This window comes from Phoenix dactylifera, chromosome 12 (assembly GCF_051530095.1).
Source record: "Phoenix dactylifera cultivar Ajwa chromosome 12, Ajwa_hap1_PhDact_Kaust_v1.1, whole genome shotgun sequence".
In the NCBI taxonomy this organism is placed as follows: Eukaryota; Viridiplantae; Streptophyta; class Magnoliopsida; order Arecales; family Arecaceae; genus Phoenix; species Phoenix dactylifera.
The window spans coordinates 26232284-26260161 of NC_143201.1; the positions used below are offsets into that span (position 1 = coordinate 26232284).

The following is a 27878-nucleotide window of genomic DNA, read 5'->3' on the forward strand; positions in this document are numbered from 1 at the left end:
AAAATCGGTTCACAACCACAAAAATGAAATCATGCTTGGTAGAAGTACGTGGAAGCTCTAACACGAAATTTATAATGACATCTGGCCATGGGCATTCAGGACGAATCCGAATCTGGTGGTACCAACTCTTCAAATCAATCTTAGTAAAGATCGTGACACCAGACATAGAATCTAAAAGGTCGTTTAGTCTAGGAATGGAAAAGCGATACTTAACCATGAGTTTGTTGATGGCACGGTTATCAACGCACATCCTCCAGAAACTATCTTTTGTCGGGTTGAGGAGTGCAGACACATTTTAGGGGCTTAGGCTCTCACAATCATACCCTCTTGCGAAGAGTTCGTCAACTTGATACTTCAACTCATCACATGCATTTGGGTTGAGCCTATGATAAGGAAGGGTATGTAGAGGTGCTCGGGGGACTAACTCAATTGCGTGATGGATATCACGCATCGGAGGAAGTGCATCTAGAAGATCATCAGGGATTATAGAATAAAACTCCTCTAGAAGGGGAGCTATCACAGGAGAATGATCAGGGTTGGATTCCTCATTGATAGCTTTAGCCATATGTGCCAACATAGGAGACTGGCTCATGATATCTTTTACTACCTCTTTCGAAGTAGTGATGTGAAGTGGTGTGTTTGTGCTTAGATCGACAGTTTTTTTTTGGGGATCATTCTGGACAAATTCTAATCCAGTGGGTTCGTTTTCAAAGTTTTCTACATAATCTTCTATACTTGGTTCATAGACTTTTTTGACATATTCGGCCCCTTGGTTTCCAATTTTTGGTTCAGTAATCATATAGGCCTTAGTGGAACATTGAGACGCTATGTGGCCGAATTGTTGATACCTAGAGCAGCGGATTTGGTTCCTATGAGAATGGGGAAGGACTATAGGTGGTGCGGCTAAATCGATTTAGGTTGGGCTGCAACAGAGGTTGGCAGTTTAGGGGTCCTAGAATTCCACATGAACTCACGGACCTCTTGCATGATTTCTTTTCTTTGAGCTCGTATAGCAGCGAACTGGTCCATGAGGAATTTTAGGACTTCGGAATCCATGGTAGCTAAGGGAACTTTAGGTTGGTCGGCTTGGTACTTCCTATCACTACGGGTTGACATGCAATATTAACACTATGTATGATGATGTAAAATGCAATGTCACTAATGAAATCCTAATAAATATGATGCAGGACAACCTACTAATGTAATCTATTATGATTTCAATATCAGCAAGTTTTCACAAGAATAACTTAAAGTTTAAATGTTGCTGATTTTTTACTTCGGTTGTTTTAGAGTTAGGGTATGAGATTAATCAAGTTAAGAAATCAGGTTGCAATCAAGTATTACGGTTGTTCTGATCCTAAAGTAATCTGATCGAAGAATGTTGAGAAACGTCCTGTTATTAGGATGTGCTAATTTAATATTAAGATTTAATAGTTGATAGGATGGGTTTGGAAAGTAGGGATTTTTATGTTCTGAATTACAACAGCAAAAGTAAGTTTCAAGAATATGGCTATCATGCAAGAGAACTAGAACATAATTAAATGAACAAGCCCCCAAAAAAAAGAAATCTATCACTTGTCGGAAAGCAGACGACAAGAATGTGTGCTCGTGGGCTGGGGCGCAGATCAGGGATGCAGTGCAGCTGATGGGCTTGAATAGAGAGGAGGGAGGGGTGGTGTAGCCCCTTGGAGAAGAAAGGCCCTTTGAAAGGGGCTCTGCAATAGTGGCACGAGCTTGTTGATTTGGGCTCGTGAGGAGTTGGGGTGGGCTCCTGCAATGGGGTACGAGCCTGCTGGCTCGGGCCCGTAAGGAGGGAGGCGGGGCGGCCCCCTACAGTGGGGATTCGGGCTTGCTGGCTCGGCCTGTGGGAAGGGAGTCAGGTGCGGTCTGGATAGGAGGGGGGTTTCTTAGTGTTGGGCTCGGGCGTGGTCTGCTGGGCCGATGGTGGGTGGAAGGGGGGCAGCGAAAGGGTTTCGATCGAAACCCTGGGAGCCACAAAATGGGAGGGGAACGGAGGAGAAGGTGGCGGATGGGGTTAGCGGTCGCAAATGGAAGAGGGGAGCGGCGAGCGGGTGGTAGCAGAAAAGGGGCGGCAGCTGGCGAAGTTTGGCGGCTACAACTCGACGGGGGAAGACGTCGTTGGGCTCGGCAGCGGTCGACCTGGGTCGTCTGCAGTCGGTTGCAGGGAAGGAGGTGGCGCTCGGGGGATGTGACGACGAGGATGCGGCGACGGCGGCTCGGGCGGTGGAACTAGGGCGGTGCGGCGCTGCGACTGGTGGCATGGCGGCGGGAAGACGTCGGGGCTCAACGGCGACGGGGACCCAACTGGAGGAACGACGACGGATGGGCAGCGTGGTGGCGATCGCGGCGTTGCGGACGGCCGCGGAGGAGGAAGACGACATGTCAGTTTTTTTTTTTTGGAGCCGGACTCGGGCTAGCGGGTAACGGGCTAATGGGTTTGGCTCTTACCCGTTAACGCCGGTCTTCTTCAATCTCTCGACGGATTCGAGAGGGCGTGCCGCTCTCCGTGGCGGCGCTTGCGGGCGGAGCGGAGATCCTAATAGCGGCTCTGCGGTGACGGGGGTGGCCGACCTCGGGCGAGCGGTCACGGGCACGGATGGCAATCTCCTTTGAATACCAGACATGGTGGAGCTTTCGGGGGTGCAGTCGATGGGGGTGCGGCGTGCGGCAGAGGGAGTCGTCGTATGGGAGCGGATTAGCCGAACCTTTCTGGGTTCGTGAGAGAGAGGGGAAGCGGCGGCGGGATGCGGTGGAGGACCTCGGAGGTCTAGGGCGCACGGCGGTGGGTGCGGCAGCGCAATGATGCGAAGGCGACGGTGGGAGGCGGTGGTGGGTGTGGGCGTGGAGGAGGGGGGTTCTGGTGATGGGGAGGATGAAGTGAGGGTGGCGACAGGCTTTGGGTGAGGGCCTGATGAACTGAGGGTCCTGCGGTGTGGTGGGGTGAGGTTGTGCAGCAGGGCTGAAGGCGGGCAGCGGTGGATTCATGCGGCAACAGCGGCAGGCAGACGTGGAAAAGAAATCGGAGGTGGTCCATCCAGAACAGGATCTCGGGGCTTTGGCAACAGAGGCAAATCCGAGGCTCTGATACCAAGATGATGGCGGACCACTACAGGATGGAAGAGAGAAAGAAGAAGAAGAAGGGAAGGAGAAGGAAGAAGAGGTTATAGAGACGTAGGAAGAAGAGAGAGGAGGAAGAAGAAGAACAAGAAGGAGGCTAGGGTTTTTCCATTCAATCATCAATTGCCTCATGCATAAGAGGGGTGGTCTTTATATAGACCTTACATTTTGTAATACCCATGAAAAAAAAAAAGAAAAAAAAAAGAAAGAGAGACGGGCCGGCCCGAAAAGACCGGGCCCATCTCCCTTTTAAGATCGTGCCCTAGGCACGATCGTGGTAGAGAGGGGTGCGGGAGAGAGGGCGGCGGCAGCGTTAGGGGGGTTGATCGCCGGATGAGACGAGCGCCGGAGAGAGGATCCGGCCGGCCGCAGGGCAACCTCTTTCCTTCGGTGAAGATCCCCACAAGAAGAGATCTTGGAGCCGTGCGCGTTGATCCGGTTTACTCGCGGTTTCTCCTCCGATTCCTCGCCGGAAAAGTCGCCGGAACACCCATCGGACTGAGGTAAGCGTGAATCCTTCCCTTGCGTTTCATTTGCTAGCTTTTCGGGCGGTGTTGATGGGGATTTGGCCGGTGAGATCGTCGGAGAAGGATCCGAAACAGGGGTACCCTGTTTCGGCTTCTCTTTTCGGATCTTGCCGCCGGCCGCCGGCCGCCGGGATTGGCCGAGAACCATGGCATTGTGGTCGGTCGGGACTGTGAGAGAATTATTTTGGGATTTCTAGGGTTTATTGGAGAAGGGGAGAGATGGATCCGGGGTCTTCTTCCTCGTGATCCCATCCTCTCCTCTTCCCCTCGTCGGTTGGCCACCGGCGGCGGCGACGGCGGCTGGGTGTCGTCGGTTGGGGGCCGAGCCACCATCACGGTGGCCTTTCCGTGGAAGAAATGGAGGAAGGGGGAGGGGTCTGTGTCGGTTGGAAAGAAGAAGAAGGAGAAGAAGAAGAAGAAAAAGGAGGGAAAATAATAATATAATAATAATAAGAGAAGAAGAAAAAGAAGAAGAGGAAGAGACTTCTTCCTCTCTCTTTCTCTTAGCCGGTTACCATCGCCGGCGACTGCAGCAGGGGCGGCCGGCGATGGTTCAGCCAATGGTGGCCGAGGGTGGGGAGGTGAGGGCACAGCCACCCCGGCTGTTGCCTTTGGACCAAAGAGGTGGAGGAAGAACCCTTCTCTATCATCCACCCTTCTTTTGGTCTTTTCATCGGGACCGGCCATCGTCGCCGGCGTGGCAGCGGCCACGGCTGGCGACGACATGGGCCGGTGGTACAAGGGTGGGAGTCGGGCCACCCCGACTGCCCTAGACTTGGAGAGATTGAGATGTTTGGAGATCTGGTTATGGACCCCATAGTAAATATCAATTATGGTTTGGAATATTTAAATATTAAATGATTTAGTTTGTGATTTGTAATTGATGTTGTAGAGGAAGAGTCGGCAGAGCCAGGAGGTTTTGATCAGGGGACTCAGCACCCCAGCGCGTAGGTTGTGATTCGGACTGTGTTTGAGTCAGTCTACAATTTCGGTAAGAATCCTTGTACGCCAATCCTACATGATATACATATTTTTGCACTATATATGTTTGATATGCTATGATCCAGACAAAGCAAAATAGTTTTATATTTAATTATATTTTGATCGTGTTGGCTTGTGGTTGGTAGTGTGATGGATGCTTGTATGTGTATAACTTATACCTGCATAATTGAATTTATGGATGTGGTGGTATGGACTAACCATGTTATAGTGATTGCCCTGTTACGGGCCGGAAACGTGACCATGGTTAGTCTAGGCCGGAAATAAAGTAAATAAAAGGGATTGATGTGTGGATGTGAAATTGATTAAATGAACATTGACTTTGGGCCGTCTCGTTATTATGGGTTTGCCCGTCACAGGCTCTAAGTGTGACACTATTGGTTTGCCCGTCACAGGCTCTAAGTGTGACAATGTTGGTTTGCCCGTCACAGGCTCTAAGTGTGACAATGTTGGTTTGCCCGTCACAGGCTCTAAGTGTGACACTATTGGTTTGCCCTGTCACGGGCTGGAAACGTGACCGGGATTTGTTCCAAAGTCGGAAAGATAATTGATCCGGATCAAGTTAATATAGAATGGAAAGAAAAAGCATTGAAAACATTAATGAAGATTTATGAGCTATCGTATGCTATATCATTCTTGCGTAGTTGGACTTTCATTGATATTTGACGTACATACTTATATTGATTATTCGAGCCTTTTGATAGCCGGTTTATGATTTCATGAAATGTGCATCGATTTGTCGTGGCTTTCAAATTCATATTATTATTGTGTTGGTATGGATGTGTAGGGATTCTTACTGGGCTGTAAAGCTCACCCCCTTTTCTTCTTTTTCTTTACCAGAGTTGCAGGATGCATAGTTTTGGATGGGATGGGCGCAGAGTGCGAGCACCAGAGTCATTAGTTAGTTAGTTGTTTATCCTTCTTTGATGTCGATGAACATTTGAAGAGCTTGTAAATGAACTAATTTGTTTATTTTGGACATGTCGGACTGCTCTATTTGAATTACTAGATTAATTGTGGATTTATTAGAATTTTTGTTAATCATAGGCCTTGCATGATCTTTAGGGCACTGCTCTAGGGCTCATGCGGCCGGTCGCGTACCGGACCCGGGTGCTGGGTTCGGGGCGTGACAGAGTGGTATCAGAGCTTAAGGTTAAGGTATCCCAGGGTTTATGTTCAGGTGAGTGTGAGTGGAGAATTATGATAGAAAAACTATCAGAGTCTTGGTTTATAATCATATGAGATTGTAACAGAAATGATATTGTAATCTAAGATTTACGACCACTAGGGACTGTGGCCTTAATGGCATTAGAGTTTGACGTTTAAGACCATTGGGGATAGTGACAAAATTGGAATTTAAGCATATGTTTAAGATCACTCGGGATTTAAGACCACTGGGGACTGTAGCATAAGTGGCATCAGTGTTTGTGGTTTAAGATCATTGGGATTAGTGACAAAATTTGAACCCAAGCATAAGATTAAGATCACTTGGGTTTGCGACAGAAATATATCATAGCTTAAGGTTATGATCACTAGGGACATGACAATTAGATTCAGTGCTTAAGGTGTAAGATCACTGGGCATTGTGATAAAACGTATGCATCAGGTTTGGTTTTCGATGAGTGTGGAAGAAAAGTATAAATTGTCTTTGATCATGATAAGAGAGGTTTGACCTAAGATAAGTGTAGGAAGGTCAACAATGGCATATCGGTTATACGATGTTTAGATATTATTTAAATGATTTGAAAGATCAAATTTGATGTGGGTTTTGATGTGATCATACTTTTGGTTTTGCTGCTAATTATTAGAGTGAGATTTGTACGTTGATTTAGTATTGGAGTAAGCTAAGGAGATTTCATAATATTGAAAGGAACGTTCTTCGAAGTTGAAAATGTATGTGGATTATATCTGGTGTTGGCATGTTGGATATTGCAAATAGGTCTATTTCCTATGGATGTATTTGATTATTTTGAGGCCATAGAGTATGCATATTGATGGGAGAATTCTAATTATTTGAATTCTCATGTTTGGTTTGGGCTCCTGAATTTTTCTTATAATTGTAGAAGACTAATTGATGTGTTAATTTAAAACTCAAGCCTAGGTTTAAGATTTGAGCAGGGATCTTTTGTCATTATTGATGAAGCCACTAATAAATGTCATATTGAGTAGAGACTTCGGTCATGAGATGCTTACATGAATTATCATATATAGCATTACTGATGGATGTTAAGAATCTTGGTGAAGGAAGATCGGGAGATCGATCGAGTTAAATTCTAATCATAGTGTATTGGTTCAATGACTTCTAACCCATTGAATTTGAAATAAATTCTGTCGGAAGGAAAATCAAAGTAGATTTTCTAATTAACTTGCAAAGAGAATACAAGAATTACCCCCTTTAAATCAAACCTAGATATTTTGGATTCTAAAAAGGTTGTGGAGATGACAGAGTGACCTTAAACTTGACTAAAGGATCAGGGGTTAGTTATGGTATGTACACTCTATATAAATTGAGGACAAAAAGATCTAGAGGTTTTGCTCTAGTTCTATTTGGAAATTTAAAATTTGGATTTTCTTAGTCTCGATGCAAAGTGATACTTTGGTCAGAAATCATTTTGTGACTTTAGAGAATTTGATGAGTTAGATCAGAGTGCGCAGCGGAAGTGTAGTGGTTTGACTAATATTTTGAAACTGGTTAAGATCATTAATATTTGATCTAAAAGGCATTATGATGAAATACTTGAGTTAGTTTCAGGAGAATGTTGTTGATTCTATGGATGTTCTAAAGGTAGCTACGTAATTCTCACCAGTGGATTCTCCTATTCTTTTGGGAGAATCTTGGGCATGTTAAATTTAGCATTTACGGATGATGATTCTTTGGTTGGTCTTAGACTTGGAATGTTTTAACATGGATCTCTTATTTGTTGGAATGATGTGGGAGAAAAAAAAGAAAAATGATTGTAGAATATTAAGAGCATTTGATACTAAAAAAAAAAAAATTTCTCCTATTTCTGTCAAGCCAATTATGATCTCTGTGTAGAATCAAAAGAAATTAATTTCTTTGGGATATAATTATGACAGTTTAATCCAAGGTTGGGAATTTGGAATTCTTTTGAAGGAGATCAAAAGAACTTAATACGTGTGGTAAATAGAAAGGATCAAGTTTTGAGATGCTGTGATTTTTGTATGTCAAAATCTTGTGAGTAGTTACTCCGCGAGGGAGACTATTTAAGATCTCAGGGATGATATGATGGATGCATATTTTTAAAGTTTGAGGCTTCAAGTAAGTTAATTTCGAGGACGAAATTTTTTTAAGGGGGAGAGACGGAGAGTATGTAATACCCATGAAAAAAAAAAGAAAAAAAAAAGAAAGAGAGACGGGCCGGCCCGAAAAGACCGGGCCCATCTCCCTTTTAAGATCGTGCCCTAGGCACGATCGTGGTAGAGAGGGGTGCGGGAGAGAGGGCGGCGGCAGCGTTAGGGGGGTTGATCGCCGGATGAGACGAGCGCCGGAGAGAGGATCCGGCCGGCCGCAGGGCAACCTCTTTCCTTCGGTGAAGATCCCCACAAGAAGAGATCTTGGAGCTGTGCGCGTTGATCCGGTTTACTCGCGGTTTCTCCTCCGATTCCTCGCCGGAAAAGTCGCCGGAACACCCATCGGACTGAGGTAAGCATGAATCCTTCCCTTGCGTTTCATTTGCTAGCTTTTCGGGCGGTGTTGATGGGGATTTGGCCGGTGAGATCGTCGGAGAAGGATCCGAAACAGGGGTACCCTGTTTCGGCTTCTCTTTTCGGATCTTGCCGCCGGCCGCCGGCCGCCGGGATTGGCCGAGAACCATGGCATTGTGGTCGGTCGGGACTGTGAGAGAATTATTTTGGGATTTCTAGGGTTTATTGGAGAAGGGGAGAGATGGATCCGGGGTCTTCTTCCTCGTGATCCCATCCTCTCCTCCTCTTCCCCTCGTCGGTTGGCCACCGGCGGCGGCGACGGCGGCTGGGTGTCGTCGGTTGGGGGCCGAGCCACCATCACGGTGGCCTTTCCGTGGAAGAAATGGAGGAAGGGGGAGGGGTCTGTGTCGGTTGGAAAGAAGAAGAAGGAGAAGAAGAAGAAAAAGGAGGGAAAATAATAATATAATAATAATAATAAGAGAAGAAGAAAAAGAAGAAGAGGAAGAGACTTCTTCCTCTCTCTTTCTCTTAGCCGGTTACCATCGCCGGCGACTGCAGCAGGGGCGGCCGGCGATGGTTCGGCCAATGGTGGCCGAGGGTGGGGAGGTGAGGGCACAGCCACCCCGGCTGTTGCCCTTGGACCAAAGAGGTGGAGGAAGAACCCTTCTCTATCATCCACCCTTCTTTTGGTCTTTTCATCGGGACCGGCCATCGTCGCCGGCGTGGCAGCGGCCACGGCTGGCGACGACATGGGCCGGTGGTACAAGGGTGGGAGTCGGGCCACCCCGACTGCCCTAGACTTGGAGAGATTGAGATGTTTGGAGATCTGGTTATGGACCCCATAGTAAATATCAATTATGGTTTGGAATATTTAAATATTAAATGATTTAGTTTGTGATTTGTAATTGATGTTGTAGAGGAAGAGTCGGCAGAGCCAGGAGGTTTTGATCAGGGGACTCAGCACTCCAGCGCGTAGGTTGTGATTCGGACTGTGTTTGAGTCAGTCTACAATTTCGGTAAGAATCCTTGTACGCCAATCCTACATGATATACATATTTTTGCACTATATATGTTTGATATGCTATGATCCAGACAAAGCAAAATAGTTTTATATTTAATTATATTTTGATCGTGTTGGCTTGTGGTTGGTAGTGTGATGGATGCTTGTATGTGTATAACTTATACCTGCATAATTGAATTTATGGATGTGGTGGTATGGACTAACCATGTTATAGTGATTGCCCTGTCACGGGCCGGAAACGTGACCATGGTTAGTCTAGGCCGGAAATAAAGTAAATAAAAGGGATTGATGTGTGGATGTGAAATTGATTAAATGAACATTGACTTTGGGCCGTCTCGTTATTATGGGTTTGCCCGTCACAGGCTCTAAGTGTGACAATGTTGGTTTGCCCGTCACAGGCTCTAAGTGTGACAATGTTGGTTTGCCCGTCACAGGCTCTAAGTGTGACAATGTTGGTTTGCCCTGTCACGGGCTGGAAACGTGACCGGGATTTGGCCCAAAGTCGGAAAGATAATTGATCCGGATCAAGTTAATATAGAATGGAAAGAAAAAGCATTGAAAACATTAATGAAGATTTATGAGCTATCGTATGCTATATCATTCTTGCGTAGTTGGACTTTCATTGATATTTGACGTACATACTTATATTGATTATTCGAGCCTTTTGATAGCCGGTTTATGATTTCATGAAATGTGCATCGATTTGTCGTGGCTTTCAAATTCATATTATTATTGTGTTGGTATGGATGTGTAGGGATTCTTACTGGGCTGTAAAGCTCACCCCCTTTTCTTCTTTTTCTTTACCAGAGTTGCAGGATGCATAGTTTTGGATGGGATGGGCGCAGAGTGCGAGCACCAGAGTCATTAGTTAGTTAGTTGTTTATCCTTCTTTGATGTCGATGAACATTTGAAGAGCTTGTAAATGAACTAATTTGTTTATTTTGGACATGTCAGACTGCTCTATTTGAATTACTAGATTAATTGTGGATTTATTAGAATTTTTGTTAATCATAGGCCTTGCATGATCTTTAGGGCACTGCTCTAGGGCTCATGCGGCCGGTCGCGTACCGGACCCGGGTGCTGGGTTCGGGGCGTGACACATTTTGACCAAGTCAAGTAATCAATTGATCAAATCAATCAATTGACACTGACTAAATTTGGGTCCTTACACCAATTAAACTCTTAACAAAATTGGTCCACTAAATTGACTCAATTACATAAACCCAACTGACTAGTCTAATAACAAAACAACCGACCAAATTGACTTAACTAAGACAAAAGCAAATAATGCAATAAAAGAAAATGACTTGGACTCAAATGGACCTAATCCGGGTCTGACTCAATTCAGGAGCTCAGGATCATCTGAATGAAGGGCTCTGATGTCCCCATCACTACGTCAATGTAAGCAGTACAAAATAAAATTTTGCTTGGTCATCGGCCATATGTATGACATGGAATTCACGCAGTAACTTATATAGAGCCACCTAATTCTTCTTTACACTTAAAGTAAGATTGTTGTTATTTGGACTCATTTGCTTTGATTTCCATAGGTACTTGGAGCATTGTGGTACTTACTTGCTATTGAACGACAAGACACATGCTGGAGATATGCCTGTAGCAAAAATAAATGCACTGCCACCTCTTTGTACTGTGGTGGAGAAAATAAAGGAAATAATGATTTCTTGTTGGCAGCTTGCCCTGTAAGTGTTGCAAATGCAAGTGCCTTTGACTTTGGAATATATATATTTGCTCTTCAAAATGTTGTCCAGTCAAGGAACTTCTTAGAGAAGTTGTTTTATTGCTTTTGGTGGGGGCTCCAAAACCTGAGGTTTGTTCGTTGAAATATCATCTTTTTTTCTTATCAAAAAACATTCAGGCCGTTTGTTTTATACCATGATGGTAACATGAATTCTTTAATTTTTCTTGTCTTAGATGCTGTCTGTAAGCATATGTAAATGTTATCAAGTATCAGAGAAATGATTTCTTTCAATAATATTTGTTTGTGGCTCACCGTTTTTTTGTGCTATTACTTGAATACATGTAAAGTGTAGAACTTTGATAAAGTTGTTCTGTTATTGGAGAGCACCTCTACTGCATTTTGGCAGGGAAAGAGAATAAGTATCTCATGCTGTTTGAGGCTTCTTTTTAGTGATTTCTTATTTAATCTTTGAGAATCAAACTTTGTGCAGTCAAAGAGATGTTTATTGGAGATGCAAGTTACATAAGAAGATTTAAAGAAATCACATTTAAGAGTCGCATAAGTGCTTCGTATCTTGAGGTTTAAAAGACTGAAAGCTCTTTCTTTTGTTAAAAGATGCCTATGGGTGAAAAAGTATCTGCATGTAATATGCACAATTGGGTCTTACATTGAGAAGCAACATCTAGTGCTTTTATAATTAGTTTAGAAAGATAAGTCTGAGCCTCCTTTAAAACCAATTGAAACTTTATCTTTTTCTTTTCTTTCTTTGGGCGGGAAAAGATTGGTCAGAACCCAATCAGGATTTGAACTATAAGTTTGAAAAAGCAGATGTAGTTATTAATTTGTCAAACAGTAAAAACAGTATAATCTAGTGCATGGAAATAACATTTTATAATAGAGTTTGTTCAAAATGATAAGCTATGAGCAGTTACTCTGTAAGTTCCAAGGATGGCAGTTTTGTAAGCCTAATAAATGCTCGAGGTTGAATCATTTGAGAGAGTAATATCTTGCATATGAAAAAGGTCCAGATATATCAAGCCAAGTTGTCATAATTGCTTTTGTCATGGATGACTTCTCTTTGCTAAGGATGACCTCTCTTTGCTAAGAAAACAATGATGGGGGATAACAAGGTACTATGAAACCAAGGTTACAAGGACAATTGTGGAATAAAGTATACAAAATGCTATTAGCTGTTGACCAAATTTGCAGCAGGGCTCTCAAAGATGATTTGCTATGAAAATCTCAGTAAATCTGATAGCCAAAAAGAAGAGTGAATTTCCTATTTAACTTGCAAATAAAATTTCCTTCATGGTATCAAATAGTCCAGTATTCTTTTTCCCATCACATCCCCAATGTTAAGGGATGCAATCCCATGCAATCAAGCCATGCACTTGTAGATGATCAGGCGAATGTTGCAAGAAAAGTTTCCCTTATGGACTTGGAGAATGTTGAAATATGCCTAGCTGGCATGTTTGTCTTTCATGATACAAACCGAAACCATAGCCAATTGTAGATGCCATATCATTGCATCCAAATTTTCATTACAAACACTATTTCATAATTTGATAGATGCTCAATGCTCAAGAAATTTTCATGGTTAATAACCAACAAAAGCCTCAAGGCAAGGAAGCATATTCCACAATTTAGGAAGATTGCAAAAGAAGAATTTCATCATCATTACCCTTTTCTTCTCCCATCTCCCTACTTGAATTCATTGTACATAGTTATTGATTCTACTGTTGTTGGCCAAATTCAAGAAATAATATTCATGCAGTTTTAACATCATCTTCTGTATTAATAAATTTATAAGATAGTAGGCTTAACGCATGGTTAATCTGGCCAAGGAAATGTTTAAGAGGTATCTCTTTTTTTGATGTCAATCTGTTATTTAATCCCAATATCCAAAACAAATTACAAACTTTATCAATACTCTTTATCAGTTCAACATTGATGATTACAAGTTAGATCAGTTTATTAGAAAGTAATATCAAAATAATGATGAGGAAACCTATGTTGTGTGACTTGTGACTCTAGGGTCTACCATGGGAACAATAACCAAGAACAAGTGCACTCAATCATGTCCTAGTGTTGAAGTAGAAGTTGTGTACTGTAATTGCTGTAAGTTTCCTGAAAAGCCATACTGTATGGTTGAACCTGTTCAGAACCATGGTGTTTGTATATGGAGATTACATGAACTAGAGGATTCCAAAATCCATATCAGGCCATTCCTAATTTTAAAAAAGTGGTAACAGTACTTTCATCAGAAGTGATTGAAGTTCCATGAAGGGATCTCTGTCCCTTTGTCAAGAGGATGTAAGGAGAGTCAGTTTTGATAAAAAAAGGGACAAATTTGTTGAAACAAGTTGCAGCAATAGGTAGCCAAGTATCACACTAGGGCACATCACTACTGCAAAGCAGATCTTTGAGATGAAGAAGCCCGAAATTTGTTGAGTTTATTTTTTCTTTTATGTGTGTGCATGTGTGTCTGTGCATGTTTGTGGGTGTGCATGTGTACATCCACGTGTGCATGCATGTGTATACTGTTGTTCGCGTATGTGTGCTGGCTTCTCATGTCTTACCACTTTTTGATGACATGGATCTTAGATCCCAATTACATGAAGTTTCATAGTTCTTTACACATATATATGTACAAAATTATTTAGTGATTGCTGCCTTCTTTAATAACTTAGAAGACATTTACTACTGATCATGTCAACCCACCTAAAAGGAGACTAAGTCCTAAGATATTCATTTAATTTTCTGTTAGTGAGGCTTCATGAGAACAAGTAAGGTTGACAAAATTGAACTTATGTCCAATAAAGCACCTTAAAAAAGTTTCGCTCAACTGTTTTAGAGGTGTTTTAATCCATGAATATTAATAAAATGAATAGTTTAAAGGAAAAACTCACTGATTTTGGTTTGATTTTATTGGTAGTTTAATAGCATCCAGCCCATTTAATATTGGTTCATATAAGTTTTTAGATTTAAGGATTATGATCAATAGTATGAATTCATAATTTATAGTGCCCAGTGTGCATACTTTGATCGTTTGATTGGTACTATCCTATTGATAATCGTGCAATGCACTAACAATCAACCTCTAAAACATATAATTTTTTGGATTCTAGGCATTTTAAATATTTTATGTTATATCTAACACCTTGGATTCCCAATTAGATGGCTCATCTTGACTTCTGCTGTAAATGAAATTTCATTTTATTGTTTCTGGTTATATTTACTGATCACATAATGCTTATACTTTATCCTAAGTGAAACTACTTAGATGTGACCGCATTGTATTTCGTTGTTTTACTTTTGGATAATTGGATCTAACATTCAGGTTTCTTTGCAGTTCTCTGGGCCAAAATCTGGAAACAAGTACTTACACCTGGGAGATCCTGTTTGCAGTTTTTGTTTCCATCTCTGGTTTAGTTCTGTTTGCACTTCTCATCGGCAATATGCAGGTTATTGTACTATCACAATAAGTCTGAATATATTCGGACTACTGTTGGCTGTTGCAATTCTTAATGAAGGGCTAAATACTTAAATTAGAATGCTGACTCTCCTGGACTATATTTCTCCACTGCAACTCTCTTGTGCTGACCAATCTATTCTATCAATCAGACCAATCTATTCTATCAATCATGAGATGGACTTTTCCCCATATGTATGTCTAGTACATATATGCTGTACTTGTAAGATAACCTTAGATTTTTAACCAAGAATGCTTTTCAGTTGTGTCTCCACAAGAAGGTAAAACATATTTTCCTTCCTATTGTTGTATATCACTTTGTTCGCATCTTATTAGCTATGAGCATAGTTCCCTTTCAAATAAATGCCATTGTTTCCACCTTAAGTGTAGCGTCACAAAATTCAAGGGTTTTATGTAGGTCATAAAATCTTGTGTAAGGTGTCTTCGTGTGATCAAAGGTTAAATAACGATAAATATCGAAGGGTCATTAATAGGGATTTACTATCTTATGGAACATATTGCTATGCAATTATATATTTGCTGTTGATAAAGAAGCAAAGTATACCAAGATTTATCCTGGTTGCAAGCCAAGTAAATTGCATGTCCCTGTTACAGACATATCTACAGTCCACCACTGTGAGGATAGAAGAAATGAGAGTGAGAAGGAGAGACACAGAGCAGTGGATGTCTCACCGCTTGCTTCCAGAGACCCTGAGGGAGCGAATACGCCGTCACGAACAGTACAGATGGCAAGAAACAAGAGGGGTTGATGAAGAGAATCTTCTCCGGAACCTTCCTAAAGACCTTCGTAGGGATATAAAGCGTCATCTCTGTTTGTCACTCCTCATGAGGGTAGGTCATTTTTCACTGATATCCATGCTGAATTTTACTGCTCCAATGAGATTCGTTAATTCGCCACATTTCTTCCAAGGAATCATAATAAATATTTGGTGACATTTAGGGTGTGTTCACTGTTTTTCTCTTAAGTCATTTTTATTTTGTTTCTTGCTAACACTAAAGGAGCAAAGACCAGTTGCAGCTTTCTATAACAATGCCATTTATACTTCTAAGAGCTTCTTAGGTAGTTCTGATCCCCAAAATAGATGCACATAATACATTAGTAGTTAAAACTTTGTCTTGCAGGAGAGATGACACTGAGATTACTATATTCATCATTTGTATTCTTTTATTATTTTTTTGATGCATGCATATGTGTGTAAATGGTCATACTATGCGACTTAGTTACAGCTACATTTGTCACAATCCAAGACCTTACCCAAAAAGACTAGCTAGATGGTATTATATGGGCTTCTTAGTCTTATATAAGTATCCAAGATCTCTCCGGTAAATAACTGATGTAGAACTAAACATATGCTTGCATGAGTCTTCACATACTCTCCTTGTTTAAATTTTGGCATCCTCGCCAGGCTGAGGGTCTAAATTCATCAAAATCCAATCACAAACATCATGATCAGCTTATGGTCAACCTGAATGGACCCATGTTGTAGTATTTTCTAGTCCACATAAGTCATGGGTTGGATCTGCTCTGATGCTGTTGTCACAACCCAAGACCTCACCCAAAAAGGCTAGCTAGATGTTATTATTTGGATACTTTAGTCCTGTATAAGTACCCAAGATCTTCCGGTGAATAACCTATGTGAGACTAAATACATGCTTGTATGGGTCCTCACAGCATTCATGTAACCTTAGATGTTGAGGGGGTGTTTTGGGGGTGGGGTGGGGAGGATCAGCTTTGTATATTGGAATGCTGATGACATTTCATGCCGCAAGCAGTGAGGCACAAGCAATCAAATGGTTCCATGGTAGACCTCTATGTATACTTGCAGTCATGTACTTACATGCAAGTATTTGCAGAGGACTCCTCCAGGCAATCCCACAATATATGGTGTAAAATTTATGAACTGTTAAAGTTGCCTCATTTATTATGTACCTCACATCGAGAGATTTGATTTCCATAAAGACCAGAGAGTATTCAGCATTCTTCATAAGGGGATTCCAGATATATAGCATTTCTCTTTCAACCCAGTCAAAACTTGATCATTTTGAAAGCATGCCTTGTATGGGAAAAGTGGTGAAGTTTTCATTCATCTTTTCATCCTCCTGTTAGGTTCCAATGTTTGAACAGATGGATGATCAACTTATGGATGCTATGTGTGACCGTTTGGAACCAGTTTTATACACTGAAGACAGCTTCATTGTTCGTGAAGGGGATCCAGTGACTGAGATGCTCTTTATCATGCGGGGAAAGCTAGAGAGTATGACCACAAATGGTGGAAGAACTGGTTTCTTTAATTCAGATATTCTCAAGGCTGGGGACTTCTGTGGAGAAGAGCTGCTCACCTGGGCTCTGGACCCTCACTCATCCTCTAGCTTCCCCATCTCAACGAGGACAGTGAAGACATTGTCTGAGGTTGAAGCTTTTGCTCTAATGGCTGATGACTTGAAGTTTGTTGCATCGCAATTCCGGAGGCTCCACAGCAAGCAACTCCAGCATACTTTCAGGTTCTATTCACAGCAGTGGAGGACGTGGGCTGCTTGTTTCATACAAGCAGCTTGGCGCAGGTACTCAAGAAAGAAACTTGAGGATGCTTTACATGAAGAAGAGGAAAGGTTGCAGGCCGCAATGGCAAGTAGTGGTACAAGTTCACCAAGCCTTGGTGCCACATTATATGCTTCAAGATTTGCGGCAAATGTCCTACGGACTTTGCGGCGAAGTGGAACGCGCAAGGCTCGGTTGCAGGAAAGACTTCCAGTGATGTTATTGCAGAAGCCAGCAGAGCCTGATTTTTCTGCCGAAGAGCATTAATGCGAAGTTTTGTGACTTGGTACCACATTTTGCTATAATGCATCTTGAAGGCATTGATCCCATCACAAGTGCTTTGATTGTATGGTCCAGAAGTAAATGTGAGAGGATGCAACAAGTTGTACATAACAAGTTGACGAGGATTTGGTTTGTATCATTAAATTTTCAATGTCATGACCCATGACACCGGTGTTTAACCTGCGTTAGTCTGTTCATACATTTTATGTTTTAACATTGGTGGCGTACAAATTGTTGTGCGACAAAGATCCCAGAACAGGAATATAGATTATAGACTAATGCTATTTGTAAATTATGAGTTACATGAGGAGAATTAATTGATGGATTAAAGTATGCCTGCATTCCAGATTCAGTAGTGTTTGGTATCCAGTCCGGGCAGTGGAATGAATGTAGGGGTTGCTTTCTTTCATTTCTGTTAGTTCAGTTTGCATTGCATTATTATTTGGCAAAGACATTGTGGGGACACCTGACCTTCTGGTTGTGACCAATGAGCCTAACTAAGGAGCTCAGGAGCAGGAACAGGTTGGTGCCAACTGCCAATCACCAAGCTCGCTGTTCGTGGCACCTGTATTTATTGCAGTTGTTCCACTTCTTCTGCAACTAAAGAATCACAACATTACCGCCACCATGATGCAAAGTTTTAGGTGATTCGTGCTATCATGAAGTTGGATTTGATAACTGCCTAATTGAATGCCTTCTTTGAGGGCTTAGGGATGCTCGTTATCATGATAACGGTGTCGCTCAGAAATTTAGTGTTCATGGTTTATCAGTGCCTTCTTGGGATCTACAGCCTACCCCTCTTTTGCCTCTCAATTTTCTTGTCTTCTTAGAGGATCCATAGGCTAGGAAAGCAGCGATAAACTACGAAAAAGCTATGTTAGAGGAGGCTACTCAGAATTTGTTGAGTTAGAGATGGAATCTTCCATCCCCAAAAATAATTGGATTGCAAGATTTATATAGCATTTAAGCTCACCGCCTTCTCAGTTCTGTTGGATTCCTCTTTCTCCACCTCAATACCTTCAATAACCCAACTTACATTTTCTGTCTACGTTTGGATAGCAAATAATGACCATACCAGACAAAACTATAACCTGAAACGGCACGTCAGTATGCCAGCTAAAAAAGAAAGCATGTCGCGGTCTGGAAGCTGGATTTTTGTAAGACAGAACAACAGTAACAGTGCAACATCAAGCAGATGACATATCTCCAAGCCCCGGACATTTCATGAACAAGTATGAATAAGTCAAAAATTGTGATGCATTGAAGGATCCATGAACGATCTGATCATTTTGGAATAATCTGGGGAATCATCGGGCACACAGAAAAGTGAAATATTTGAAATTGAAGAATTATTGTTAAACTCTAGCTTACGAATAAACTGATTGTTACAGTGCATACAGGTTAAGGCACCACCATCCATGCAATTTAGGATAAATTGGAAACAAAAAGAAGCTTCCTACGATCCTCTTGACATTCTCCTTTTTCCCCAGTAAGTTATTAAGGATAGGCGAGGAAGGAATTGACCCACATTCAAAAAAAGTATTTATGGCGACCATCCAATCAAAAAACCTCAATCCATCACATACATGCCCACAAACACCAATTGACAAACATTAGCTCAAATTTTATCTATCATTACACCAGTTTAGTCACATGTCATTGAACGAAGTCGATGGTTTTTGCCATAATATGGTAACGTCCTGAATCTGTCATGGCAGCAAAACCATCTGACATGAAATTATATACATAACCATGCATGTCATTGAGCGAAGTTGATGGTTTTTGACATAATATGACGACCTCTTGAATCTGTCATGGCAGCAAAACCATCTGACATGGAATTATATACATAACCATGCAACAAGATTATGGTTTATATATACAACAATCAAATTGTGTTGATTTAGATAGTGAAGCATGTAACACCACACATTGATGCAAGACCGATGTAGACAGCTCTACACAGAGCCTGAAATCTACTGCATAAATATAAAACAGCAGCCGCCATCATGGAGGCATTAAGGGATTCAGATTGCAAGATAGGTCAGGGTAAAAGCACAATGGCGAAGTAACTGATTTAGCAGCTTGATGGGAAAAGCGGTTTCGGTAAAGTCTTCACGTTCTTCTTTGCAGTACAGTTGTGCAAAATAGAGTTCAACATTGCAACAGCTTCTACAATGTATTTGCCCTTGTTCAGCATTATGCAACTTGCCCTGCATATTCAACAGAATCTATCAAGCATTACTGTTATGATAGGATTCCAAGTTAATCAAATCTAACTACCACTTGATAAACATAGCACAACAATAATTCTAAAATGTTCTGCTCATGAAGTAGGATTTTGGATGTGGATGGTTATATAGCCATATATGTATATCATAGAAAAGAGGGGCAGGTACAGGTGGTTATTGAGGTGAGATTTATGTATCTCACAGAATGCCAACTAAAGTGCCCATTCCCTTTTGATTGCATTAGTCGGGAATCTCCAAAAACATTTGATTTTTTCATGTATAGACATTTAGATGTCATGCACCCTATTTAATGATATATCTTCAATTCAAATGTTCCATTGTTGATTTTGCATTGATAGGAAACCCCATTAACAAGCAAGATTGGCCAAACCAGTACCGGAAGGGGTACCAGCCAATGATCAATTCAGCATGGCCATTCTAGGACGTACCAACATAGGGAGAGCTGGAGAGCAAGGGGAAGAGGAGGAGAGAGAGAGGAAAAGAGACAGAGAATCAAAGAGGGAGGGAGAGGGAGAAAAAGGAAGGGAGAGAGAGGGAGAGGGGGGGGGGAGAGAGGGATCGAAAGCCCTCATCATCATCAGCGGGACAGAACCCTAGGCTATAGGGTTAGCGCTAGAAAGAAAAAGAGCGGGAAGGAGGGGGGACGGGGAAGATGCTTACCTATGATGCCAAAGGAGGGGGAAAGGGTGAGTGTTGTCTTGGTGGGGCATGCGTTGAGCGGTCACGAGCGCCAAAGGGAGGGAGGTTCTCAAAGCATCGCGAGCTGAAGGGTGTGAGGAAGGCTATTTAGCGAGCTGGAGGGATGGTTTAGTCAACCTGAGGGTTTAATTGAACCAAGCTAGGCGAAGGGGGGGGGGGGGGGGGGGGGGGTTGTTAATTAATTAGAGCCAGTTCGACCAATTTACCGAGCTGACAGGAGGAATTGTTCCGGTTCCCTATCGGTTTGGTTAGGTACAACCCGAACCAGATGGTTTGAGGTGGTACGGTGAATTAAATTCTATCTCAACTTAGGGAGATAGAAGTGTGTACTGGGCTATAATCCTGTCCAGAGAATCTAAACATGAATTCTATCAACTGAAATGATGTCATTTAGTTTGATGTTACAATACATGGTAGTTTACATAAGTTGAGAATCCAGACCATTGTACCATACTGCATAAAAATTGTACTTGTACTGCTAAACCATAATCACAAGTCAAAATGAATCACCGTATCATGCAATATATGAAAGGTCAGATTTCTATTTTACCTCATTCCGCTGGCCACATCTGTGATCTCTGCTCTAGTAGGAATGCCAGATTTTGTAAGCGATTCTAGAACCTGGGTTGCCCAAATAACAGGCACATGTGCAGCACTGCAGATGGACAAGATCTGTTCCTGAATACCGGCCATTTGATCCCAACCACACTCCACTGCGAGATCTCCTCTAGCAATCATAACACCCAGGGGGTTTGGGGATTGCATTGCCTGAAGCAGCAAAAGAGGCAGATTTTCGAAGGCACCACGAGTTTCTATTTTCATCACAATCCCCAGCCCTCGTAGATTTCGCTTCTCCAGTTCTTGCAGAACAATAACCATATCACTTAATTTCCTAATGAATGAAATGCCTACCATATCAGCATTACTAGCAATAAAGTCAAGATCCACAAGATCTTTTGAAGTAAGGCCTTCAAAATGCATGTCACTATTGGGAATGTTTATGGATTTCTCAGCACCAAGTTTGGAACCCTTTGGACTAGCTTGAGTGATTGAAACCACAATCTCATTGATACTAGTTCCTTTGACAACTCCCCAAATCCTTCCATCATCAAATGCAATGGGGTCCCCAGGCTTGACAGAGTTAAAAAGACGACCAGAATCACATGTTATCCTCGGAGCACCATATGTTGTACCATCTATTTCTTCCAAAGATAATCTGGGGTCTCTCGTAATAGTTAGCAGATTTCCCACCCTCAGTCTAATAAAGTGCTCCATGGCTGGAACATTCACCACTTCTCCAATAGAAACTTTACCCTTCTTCCTCTGAATGCACAATTTGGTTCCTGATTCAAGATAAGCAGTCTTCAAAGACTCTGCAACATAGCCACAACAACTGAAAACAGAAATTTTTTTGGAAATTGTCAATGATCTCCGTTTTCCTCTAACATCAATAAATTTTAGGACATCACCGACCTCAAGTTCTTTGAAAAATCGGTCACCTTCTACAAACAGGGTAGCATCCAATGATAGGTGAGCAGGAGGCCTACATCCTGTACGAGACAACCAAACTTGAGCTGGGGAAATCACATCACCCTGAGCAGCTCTTTTCGGGGCTATTTTCATCACATCCGGGCCAGTCTTCAGTGGCCCTGTCCTCAGCTTCGGTCCAGCTAAATCCATAAGAATTCGACATGGTTTTTCCAACATCTGTGAGCTGTTTTTTGCAAGTCTGATTATCTCACTCCAAACACTCGGGCCATCATGTGCGCAATTAATCCGTACAATATTTGCTCCTGCTTTGAGAAGATCGCTAAGAAGCATTTCATTGGCGAGCGCTTCTCTCCCAACTGTTACCATTATGTGGACATTTTTCTTCTCTTGAAGAGGTCCAAATAGTGCTGTTGCATGCATTGATGCCCTTTTCCTCATGGCACTGGTGCCCAAATCCATTACCTTTTCACCCTCCTGGAGAGCGAGATAATTTCTCATGTCCGTAGGCCATGTTCTCTTGCAAGAAAAATCAGATTTCAGGTTTTCCAACAGCTGAATACTGGCTGTAATGCTTGCAAGAACATTGGTATTCGCATATTCCAAATTCAAAAAACCTACTGAACAAAGGTCTTCTTTAAGTTGGTCTACATCAAGGCAGTGTAATGCCAAATAATGAATCAAGTTTGTTGCACTCGCCAAGTAGGTTCTGCCATGAAAATTCCAGTCTTATGATGCAAACCCGAATGCATGAAGGAGTGGGGGGAGGGGGTTAATAAACAGATCAGAAGGGTCAAGGAAACATGACAAGAAGAAAAATATCATACCTGTGGCATGTTTTCAGAGAAGAAGCATTCCATTGCTCTGATGCCAACACATGCAAGTTCACAGCCCTTAATTTGTGAAGGTAAACCTCAGGGTCAAACAGATACTGTGAAAGCTCTTGCCTAGGAAAGGACAGACAGTTTGAGACCTCTTCCACATGAGAACTTGATTCTTCCACATGAGAACTTGATTCAGTTGATCCTAAAGCTGATTTCTCAGACCTATCATCACTTTCTGATTTGTGTGTAATAGCATCAAGCATATCCTCATAAGTTTTTCTACTGTTGCTTTCAGAGTCATCATTTTCCTGTAGCTTGGCAAAAACTTTAATATACTTTCTTTGGTGTTCCTTTGATATCCCCTGAATTCGGAGATGGTAATGTCCAGAAAATGCATTGTTTAAAGGAACTCTAAGTGTTGATGGAGAAAGCTGTACATTTGGTTTGGAAGACGTCAAATCTGCAAGATGAACTTTACATATTGCCTGGAACAGTGAAAGTAAAAAACATTAAATATATGCTGAGTTATTTTATAATAAATAGTGTGCATATTTATCTATGACGTTAACAAAGCTGGTAAAGAACTACAGTTTACCTATAGATGTAATGCTGCACGGGGTTTCCAGCAACCAAGTCAAAAAAATTGATAAAAAATGTTCCACTGGAGTGTAAATAACAAATATTCCTCTGGCACATACTGGATCCAAAGCTTCAATTAATTTCCACTGCTTTTGATTTGTAAGTTTTTAAGCACGCCTCTCAAAGTTCCCAGAAATCTTCTCTAAGGACATCTAGACTCCAATCCTTTTTTCAAGGTTTTGGGCTTGTATGCAAATATGCCAGATGGTAGAGTCATAAGCACTTGCATCATGGGATAGAAAATGTTCCACTGGAGTGTAAATAACAAAAATTCCTCTGACATATATTGGCGCTAAAGCTTCAGTAAAATTTCCACTATTTTTCATTTGTAAGTTTTTAAGCACACTTCTCAAAGTTCCCAGAAATCTTCTCTAAGTACATCTAGCCTACTAGTCCTTTTTTCAAGGGTTTGTGCTTGTACGCAAGTATGCCGGATGGTAGAGCCATAAGCTCTTGCATCATGAGATAGAAAATGTTCCAATGGAGTGTATATAACAAAAATTCCTCCAGCACATACTGGCTCTAAAGCTTCAGTAAAATTTCCGCTTCTTTTGATCTGTAAGTTTTTAAGCACACCTCTCAAAGTTCCCAGAAATCTTCTCTAAGTACATCTAGCCTACTAATCCTTTTTTCAAGGGTCTGTGCTCGTATGCAAGTATGCCGGATGGTAGAGCCATAAGCTCTTGCATCATGAAGCTGCACAATCGTGCACAATGGAGTGGGTGGAGTTTAGTCGAAGTCCATACAACTATTAATTTTAACCCTCAGATCAGGCTTATTCTTGGTCATCGAGATTGAGGTTATCTAAGAAGGGGGAAGAGTATAGATTTTTGCTTTTGCTGATTGTGTCTTCAGTCCTAACGTGGCATGGAAAATATGATTTTGTTACCATAGCAATTGCAGTGAGATTCTATGGAGTCTAAGGAATCTATAATGTCATTGTATATATATAATAACCATGGCCAGAAACTTTACTTTATAAACTTCATAACAGCTCTAGCTGTCTAATATAATTTTACGATATATATTTTTTAAGAAAAAGTGCAAAATGGCCCTTTTATGATAGTTGCTAGCAGCCATTTTAACAATGCGAGACAGCGATGTAATGACATTTGGATATGAATTATAATAATAAAAATTACTTATCATGATGTAATAATATTAATTAAAAAGACCAAAGTGAATACATCATTTATTGGGTGTTGGCTACTATTCACCATTACAGCAGTCACAATGCATGTAAGCGAGCTAATATTGACTGATCCAGGGTAAACTCAATGTTTCCCCAAAAAATATATGGTTCATACTCATAAAATTTCTGCACAGAAAAATATGAAAAATTGATTTTTCCATGTCTGAGTTTCGCAAAGTTAAACACTACGATAATCAGAAAGTCTGCCTTCTGTTCCTCTCACGAGCATGTTGAGTTGCACAAATTGTAACAATAGTTTTTCCTTTAAACAAATTTCTACAAATTTTATTTATCTCCACGGGAGTCCTAAGTTAGAAACATTAATCTCAGCGCACATCTTTTCCTAAAAAGAGATTCCTTGAAATTCTTAGACTAGGAGACCTATTTTAGTCGAATTCCAATTTGAAAAATCTACTAAAAGAGCAGGGGACGGGAAAGGGGAAAAGTGTAAACAAAAGCTACCTAAAATGCCATTATATACACTTTCCATGTGGTTATTCTAAAGTTGTCTTATATTGTTGATTCGCACATGGAAGCCTGAAAAAAGGGATTATTGGATACCCATAGTCTATGCAAGAAATATACACAGAAAGGGATCGAGGACCTATGTCAAAGTATCAAAGTGTAAATCAAAGAGGTCAAAGATTAGAAAAGGGATATAAGCAAAAGGATCTTGGACATAAGTCATGTAGTTTCAATATCCTAGTTTTTCTTAGATATATTTTCAGGATGCTGAAAATACCAAGAAATATCCACAAGGGGGTCTTGGACCTATCTCAACGTATCAAAGTATAAACCGAAGATGTCACAGATTAGAAAAGGGATATAAGCAAAAGGATCTCAGACATAAGTCATGTAGCTTCACTATCCTAGTTTTTGATAGATATACTTTTTGGATGTTGAAAATGTCAAAAAGTTTGAGGAAATGAGACAACATAGTGCATCCTCCCTCTGCTGCTATAAATTCGCAGTATGTGCTAGATAGTGCCAATACAAATCAATGAACTGAACACCCATCCTTCAAATAGTAAGAAATAATTTAAAAAGGCATTAAAACGATAGATCGAAAGTTGAAGTTCTACAACAATTTGGTCATGATGTAAGACATACATCTTAACTATAGCACATATTACTGTACAAACATGACATGTATAAGAGGAGTATTACATGATTTGGAAGGGATCCATGACAGACAATCAAGTGGAATGAAACTGCAGGTAGCTTCATCTAAAGGCTTTCGTTAAATAACATGTCAAAAGACCTGGAAAAGATCAACAACAGAAGTGAAACAACAGAGACAAGAATAATACAAAAAGGAAATGACGTGTATGGTGATCAAGTTATACTAGAAGCCAACATATTTAAGAAAGAAAATGTATCTAAATTGAGCATTCAGTTCCGGATCAGGTTCACTGGACACCAGAAATAGGATTTTATTTTTAATAAAATAAAAGGTATTTTGCTGATGACAAACCTGTGCAGTTCAAAATTCATACTGTTAACGCTACTTATGATAAGTATATAAATCTGCAAATAGATTGACATCCATAAACCTTATGCAAGTATAATAACTTCACATTTGAATTTAATGATATGATCAGGGAACATAATATGCAATCCAGTTTGCATTTTGTGTTGTCAAATGCAAAATGAAAGGACGATGGTGCAATGTACATATTTATCCATAGATGTTGTACACATATAATGCAGGCATGCATATGCATATGTTTGCATGTAGAGAGAGCAAAAGTTTAATAAGATGAGAAACTAGATGGAGAAAATTAAAGCATTCATGAGTTTTTTCTTTAATTTTAATAGCTGTAATATTATAGAGAATGGTATCTTCAGATTCTATGACTTGAGAATTAATAGCTCTACAGGTGCAGTAAAGAATGCATAACAAGCATGCATGATACTTGAATGGTTAATATGCTCACACCTTGGCACACAAGTTTCAAGAACTCATGGACATGAGACAACTGCAGTCTTACAAAATTTTTATTCTATTCACTTTTCAATTTTTTCTTAGAGGTGTAATTTCAGAAAGGCCTCAAGATTTATACCTGGTCTACAAGTCCGCAAATTACTTTAGCAATTAACGCTTTGTAAATTCTTTCTAAGCCAAAAAAAGGATTTTATTTAATCTATAGTCTTCTTGAGCAATTATAGAATGTCCCAGGTTTTTTATAGATCTGATAAAGCAAGTTCAAGTGATTCAACTTATTGATATCAAAGAATTTATGAAGTCCTTCACAAGTTGAAACTTGCTTATCTGGTGAATTATGGTCTTTACTTTCGAAATTATGAATCCCTTGGCCCCTTGGAACTAGAGAACATTTGGATAAGTAATGAAAAGGTTTCAAGCACTAAAACCTTGAGAATGAGTTTTTGCTATATAATTCACACAACATCTGGATCAACTCTGACTTCTAATTTTCTTCACGTAACTCATTATTAACAGAAGATCTAATATGGAGGCCCTTGTAGAAACATAACTGGGGCAAAAGTCCTCAAAGCGAATGCCTGAATCTTTAATTGGTTAGTAGTGCAACAGCAATTAAAAATTTAGTTTTATAATCTACCAGGTTTATTCTGTTTACTGGTTTCTTGAAACACAATATTTAAAAAAAAAATTGGAGATCCAATAATTACAATGAAGAATTCTCGACTGACTAAAAGGTCGCTACGCTTACAAAGAAGAATTTAGAACGTATTCACATTCTTTCCTCACAGGAACGCATTAAAAGAAAACCTTATAACACAGAAACCAACTTCGTCCACAAAAATCTTTTCAAACAAATCTCCTAACTCCTGAAAAAGAAAACTTTGATCTCCCCAGTCGTGAGAAACCCGGTGGTTTTCCCACCAAAATGCCCCCCGAGATTCTAATTTCTACATGGAGAAATAAGCCAAAGTTTTCTTCACTAGGGGAAAATTATGCCCGGTAAAAACTTACAGTAAAACCACCAAGTTTAATCACATCAAGAAGACCGGAAGGGCAAAAAGATTCCGAAAGAAGAGCTCACCTATCGCCTTCTTCGAAACGAAGATTTCGACAAACCAAGCACCACAGACCGGTGCAAAGATTTCGAAAACACTAATAATTCTAACAATCGGGATAGGAGGAGAGCAATTACCGATGATCGGATGAGGGAGAATCTCCACGGCGGCGGCGCCCCTGGGAGCCACGAAAGTAGTCAAAATGCTGGGTATCTCGATGGATACAGGAACGGGAGCATGGAAGGGACGTTCTGGGTTGCCACGTGGGAGGACGTCATTGCCGAAGGAGCGGCCTTGTAATGGCGGCTCTTGGATGGACCACGCGCGAGAGATCCTATTTATCGGACGGTCTACACGCCATCGTCCGAGGGAATTACACGGTCTCGGCCGTCTGCGAACTGGTGTCTGGCGATGGCTCGC

General features: G+C 41.0%; 2 protein-coding genes and 1 long non-coding RNA gene across 15 annotated transcripts in view; 2 read left to right on the forward strand and 1 right to left on the reverse strand.

Moving 5' to 3' along the window:
* LOC103706485 (cyclic nucleotide-gated ion channel 1) overlaps window positions 1-17697 on the forward strand; it is a 28175-nt gene extending 10478 nt beyond the window's left edge. For all 11 annotated transcript variants that reach the window (XM_088709397.1, XM_088709399.1, XM_088709396.1 and 8 more), the window contains 4 exons: window positions 10902-11179; window positions 14403-14514; window positions 15138-15374; window positions 16651-17697. In XM_088709397.1, coding sequence (XP_088565523.1) covers window positions 10902-11179; window positions 14403-14514; window positions 15138-15374; window positions 16651-17349 — 1326 coding nt within the window. In that variant the 3' untranslated portion in view covers window positions 17350-17697. The remainder of the gene's footprint in view (window positions 1-10901; window positions 11180-14402; window positions 14515-15137; window positions 15375-16650) is intronic.
* LOC148700511 (uncharacterized) lies at window positions 4556-5695 on the forward strand. The gene is made up of 2 exons (XR_015972409.1): window positions 4556-4656; window positions 5505-5695. It is a non-coding gene; the product is annotated as an uncharacterized LOC148700511 (long non-coding RNA).
* A 1482-nt stretch (window positions 17698-19179) lies between the features above and the next one.
* Window positions 19180-27871, reverse strand: LOC103706194 (plastidial pyruvate kinase 4, chloroplastic). 3 transcript variants are annotated; one of them, XM_008790270.5, is made up of 5 exons: window positions 27596-27871; window positions 25626-25719; window positions 22631-23112; window positions 20866-22512; window positions 19180-19577 (listed from the first exon to the last, which is right to left on the reverse strand). In XM_008790270.5, exons 2-5 carry the CDS (start codon window positions 25683-25685, stop codon window positions 19442-19444), a joined length of 2325 nt encoding a protein of 774 aa, XP_008788492.3. In that variant the 5' UTR covers window positions 25686-25719; window positions 27596-27871; the 3' UTR covers window positions 19180-19441. The 3 variants fall into 3 exon arrangements, with proteins under 3 accessions (XP_008788492.3, XP_026660991.3, XP_038986237.2); XM_026805190.3 differs by having other exon boundaries at window positions 27485-27621; XM_039130309.2 differs by lacking the exon at window positions 25626-25719 and having other exon boundaries at window positions 27596-27709.
* Window positions 27872-27878: the final 7 nt, after the last annotated feature.

Coding starts and splice junctions, on each gene's coding strand:
- LOC103706194 (XM_008790270.5), bottom strand. CDS start 25,685: ATGAAGCTACCTGCAGTTTCATTCCACTTGATTGTCTGTCATGGATCC. Junction 23,113..25,625: donor ATGGATCCCTTCCAAATCAT/GTAATACTCCTC, acceptor TCACTGTTCCAG/GCAATATGTAAAGTTCATCT. Junction 22,513..22,630: donor TCTCTGAAAACATGCCACAG/GTATGATATTTT, acceptor TTTTCATGGCAG/AACCTACTTGGCGAGTGCAA.